This window comes from Protopterus annectens, chromosome 17.part0, assembly GCF_019279795.1.
Source record: "Protopterus annectens isolate FY-2018-M chromosome 17.part0, PAN1.0, whole genome shotgun sequence".
Taxonomy (NCBI): Eukaryota; Metazoa; Chordata; order Ceratodontiformes; family Protopteridae; genus Protopterus; species Protopterus annectens.
This window is the reverse complement of record NC_056751.1, coordinates 657,878,930-657,883,642: the sequence shown is the minus strand read 5'-3', so window position 1 is coordinate 657,883,642 and position 4,713 is coordinate 657,878,930. Positions and strand designations below refer to the sequence as shown.

General features: G+C 36.4%; 1 protein-coding gene across 1 annotated transcript in view; it reads left to right on the top strand.

Annotated features, from left to right (window-relative positions):
• Window positions 1–800: 800 nt before the first annotated feature.
• Window positions 801–4,713, top strand: part of SPON1 (spondin 1) — a 1,605,397-nt gene continuing 1,601,484 nt past the window's right edge. The window contains exon 1 of the mRNA XM_044059306.1: window positions 801–1,540. Within this exon, the coding sequence (XP_043915241.1) occupies window positions 1,318–1,540 (223 nt within the window). The 5' untranslated portion in view covers window positions 801–1,317. The remainder of the gene's footprint in view (window positions 1,541–4,713) is intronic.

Genomic DNA, 4,713 nt, shown 5'->3' with positions numbered 1-4,713 from the left:
CCCGAGGATCACTTCTGTGGCTCTGCTCGACAGGGGCACAGAAAAATAACTTTCTTGGGTGGCATAAGCCAGGGTACCTTGTTGGCTAGGCTTACTTAGGCCCTTGGGCCGATAGCTCAGTACCTACCTATGAACCTACTACCTTTTTATTCATTCTAGCTGTAACATAAAGGTATAGCATGTTAATCACACAGTAGTGTATTCAAAAAAATGGAAGAGTTATATTAATATGTGAAGAAATTCTAATCCATTGTAAAAACAGGGAAGATGCGTGGCTATAGAAGAAACTGGAAAAAAAATAACCAAATGTGTTTATGTTTCAAAATAAAATCAGTCTGAAAAATACAGTTTATAACATTGTACAATAATAGAATTCATCATGCAATGATATGTTTTGCCAGAAATCCTGCAAAGTGTCTTACTGTATAATAATAATAAATGTAAATAAATCACAGGAAATAAATGTAGAGATTGGCATCTTCTGTTTTGAGATGCATCACTAAACTGCAGAACAGTCCTTTGTACATCACATTAAAAAAGTATGCTTTGCACATTGTTTTGTCTAGTTTGTGTGATTTTCAGATTCTTAGCACAGTTTAGCTGCACATGCTTTTGTTCTTTATATACAAGTTGTTCAAAATATGCGGGCTTGGTATGACTGTCAGCTGGGAGGCAGGGCTAGGAATGCGAGGAACTGCAAGGTTACTATCTGTGTGGTGGAGGTGAGAAAGGGCTGGCATATGATGTCAAAGAAAAGGATAGATCTAGTGATAATGGGGTGGAGTTTTAGCAGGCTGCCGCAGTTTTTTCTTCTTTTCTTTTTTTGTAACATGAGCTTAATCAAACCAAGTGAGTACAATCTCACAGCAGCTGTCTAAACAGTTACTATAGTCTTTGGCAAGAATTTCCCTGATTAATTTGTAGTCTCTTAGTTCAGCCTATCTAGCTCGGGTCTTTGCTGGATGTTGTGGAGACAGCAGCGTCCTCTCGTGCTCTGCTGTTTCAACAGACCCTGTGAATTTAACTCAGTAAAGTAAACAGTGCAGGGCTGCACAGTAAAAAGGACTGGAACAAAACCCAAGCATATTTTCTCAGGAAGAAGTGACGACTGTAGCTCAAAAAGGATCATTCCAAGCTGCAAAAGCAGCCTGTATCTTCCTGCCAAATACTGGCTGAGAATCTGTGGAAACTGAATACATTCAGGAAAACTGGCATGTTAGTACAGTTTCCAGGACTCCTGATAAGTAGAACCTGCTTTTCATATACATACAGTATTGCATTCATGTTAAACTGCAAAGGGTCGATCTAACATTTGGGATGGGATCACATCTGCGGCAATCTCTCTTCCAGTGTACCACACTGACTTTTTTACTTACAGTTGCTGCCTTCTTGGATGAAACTACAGAGAAAGTAGCTAAATCAGATGGATTTTGCCACCGGATATTAAGAACACAGGGCCTCAGAAGAGAGGGTTTTAATGAATTTAGTCTGCGAGTTGAGGGAGATTCACCATTTTACAAACCTGGGAACAGTTATAGAGGTGAGTTGCTTAAGTCATGTAAGAAGTATTAACTACATAATATGGCAAGTTAATTAAACTACCTAAGCAGTATTGCAGAAATAAGCCTGTCATAACTATCCAGCACATCTATTTAATTGCAGTGAGAGGTTAAAACAGGTGTGTGTGTGTGTGTGTGTGTGTGTGTGTGTGTGTGTGTGTGTGTGTGTGTGTGTGTGTGTGTGTGTGTGTTTACATGCATTTGTGTGCTGGCTAATTTTTAAAAATATTTACACAAAACTTAAGAAAATCGGATGTTGTTCTTCATTACTTAAGGATAATAGGATAATCACATATATACACGTCGGGATTGCACTGCATTACTAGATGACTATGTAGAATAACTGTATATCAGAATTCCTTATCAGTAATTTGCATAATTATTTAGTGCATCTGTCCTTCTGTGCCAGATAAGGCACTTAATTTCATTCTTGTGAAAATTTTCCAGTGATTTTGTTTTACAGCTTACTTTCTATAATAGTAAAACTTCTGTTATTCACAGGTTACTTTAAGTCAGTTCTTCACAGTTATTATGGGATACATACCACTCCGGAACATGATCAGTAAAAACACAATTTTTATCTGCAATTCTAGTATTCAGGAAAGCAGTGCATGAAAATTTGCCTTTTCCTGTTGTTGCCTTCAGAGCAAACATCAGTGTATCCTGCTGCCCAAAGGGACCCATGAGAAAATGGGGTGCTCTGTTTTATTGCAGTCAGCATTATAAAGACAAGTGTGCATCACTGTTCACACATATCATATTTTGCTTAGTATGCATCCTGACAAATCAACATCTAGCACATTGTTACTGACCATTATCAATTCAGGTTCTACACACTTTTCAGTTCTGTGATGCACCATCAGCCTACAAGTTTGATTATATTTTTTCATGCTTGACATAACCTAAAAGATACACATAAACACCAACTTTAGCCACTGGGCACCTGCAGAATCAGAACATTCCTCCACAATTCAGAGCTACTATATTTAATTAAATGCACAAACCAGTTTCAAATCTTACTATACTGTTAAATACAAGCAGCACAGTCCACTTACTAGAAATGTAAATGGAAACATAACATTCTGGTTAAACCATGTATCTATTCCTATATTTCAGTAAATAAATACACTCACAGTAAGTTAACTAAACTCATCATCATAATCATTTTAAGATGTTCTTACGTTGTTGTTGATGAGAAATGCATTGTGTCATCCAAAACTGGTTGAAAGAAGTTTTAAACATGTTTTACTCAAGCCTATTGAGTACCGTCAGAAGATGTTAATATTCTTTTCTTAGCAGATGGAAAATAATTAAGAAATAATTAAAGCATCACTACTTGTAATTTAAGCTTTTTCTGGAAATGTTCAGTTTTCTGAATAAATTCAGAAGATTAACAGCTTTGAACATTAAAGCTAAAAACATTGACCTCACAAGTTCGAAATACAAAAAAGTGAAACAACAAAAACCAATGTTTTTGCAGGCTTACAATCAAAATTTCAAAGGCTGGATTGCAAACGTAGTGTAGGTGAAAGGCAGTTTTCAAGGTTTCACAATGCCAAACTGGATTAATTTGACTTCATAATAACAAACATAAAGTTTGATTCATTATTGTGAGGTCAGCATTGTGTACGGTGATCATGGTATAGTGAGGATCAGGGAACTTACTCCTTTCATCACTGTAGTGTGATCTCGGAGTTGGTATATATAATATGCAGGGGGTGTGGGGGTGCAGGGGTGCATGCCCCCCTGCTAAAACATGAAAGGACATATGGACTTTCGAAACTGGAAGTCTGTATATCAAATGTCAAATGTATTATTTACAAAGTTTGACATATAGGCTGGATAATGTTTTCATTTTCAGAATTTTAGTTCAGTGTTTTGAAGGCAAAATGTTTTGCCTTTGAGATTTGGAAAGTAAACTGTTTTTGCAGGGGGGCAACCGCCCATGCACCCCCACCCACTGCTACTTATATATACCAACTCCGAGTATGCTCTACAGTGGAGAAAGGGAAAAATACAATCCTGCTGTTCTGTGATCTTGTGCAACCCACCACCAGCCATTTAGTGCTATTAAGAAGAGTGCAGCAACATATCTTCACTTGTTTTGTGTTTTTACCTTGTGTGGCCAATGTTTTAAACTTTGATGTTTAAACTTGTCGATGTTCTGACTGTATCCCCTAGTGTTCTGTGAACAACTCAGAGCAAGTTTATGTATTGGAAAGTTTGATATACATGGTAACTTCTCGTACCAGGTTGTCAAAAGCATGCTTTCAATGATTGCTATGCAGGAATAACTTGCAAAAAAAAAACACAACACGCACACAAATAAGCAAGCATAGATAGATTAGTTCTTCATATTAGCTCATAATGGAGGCATACCTTACAACATCTTAGCAAGAAAAATCTGGAAAGGCTAAATTAGTGGAGGACAAAGGACCAAAAATAGGGACAGATTTTAAATCTCTCTCTTTTAAACTGAGAAAGTTACTAGGATAATAGGTTTACATTAGTATGCATTTTCTGAAGGACGTGAAGTCTGAGACTCAAATTGATGTCATTATTTATTGAATTCAATCCTTAGTGATTTGCCAGAGAACCACAAATTTTATGAGGAAAAGACTGAAAATGGGAGGCATAAATCTGGACATTCTGTGAAAATCTGGACAGTTGAGAGGTATGAATGGAGGCTGGGAAACAGATTTCTCTAGAATTTATAAACTTCATAAGTTAACTGACATTTAAAGCAAGCAACTGTAAATGTAAAGCATTTCTGTAGCTGCTCACAACTTAAACTGATACGGTGCTTGTTAAAAGTCTTTCAGTTACTGACACTTCACACATCTTTTTTGACTTAAAATTTTAAACAGTAATGAAAGAAATACATAAAATAAGTAAAATATTAGTAATAATAATAATTAGACATGTAAAATTTAATTCTGTTATGCCTTTCTTGAAATGCATTGTGCTCTATAATTTATATCCACAGAAGCAAATAACGTCTTCACATTTTCAAAGAAAAGTTCATCAGGAATGCAGATAGCATACTTTGTGTTTCACCTCTTAGTCTCTGATAGTACATACTTCTTTGCAAATCATGTGGACAGATGCGAGGTGAAAAAATGCTGCTGGGGTGGGTTGCTAGAACTTCGTGTGA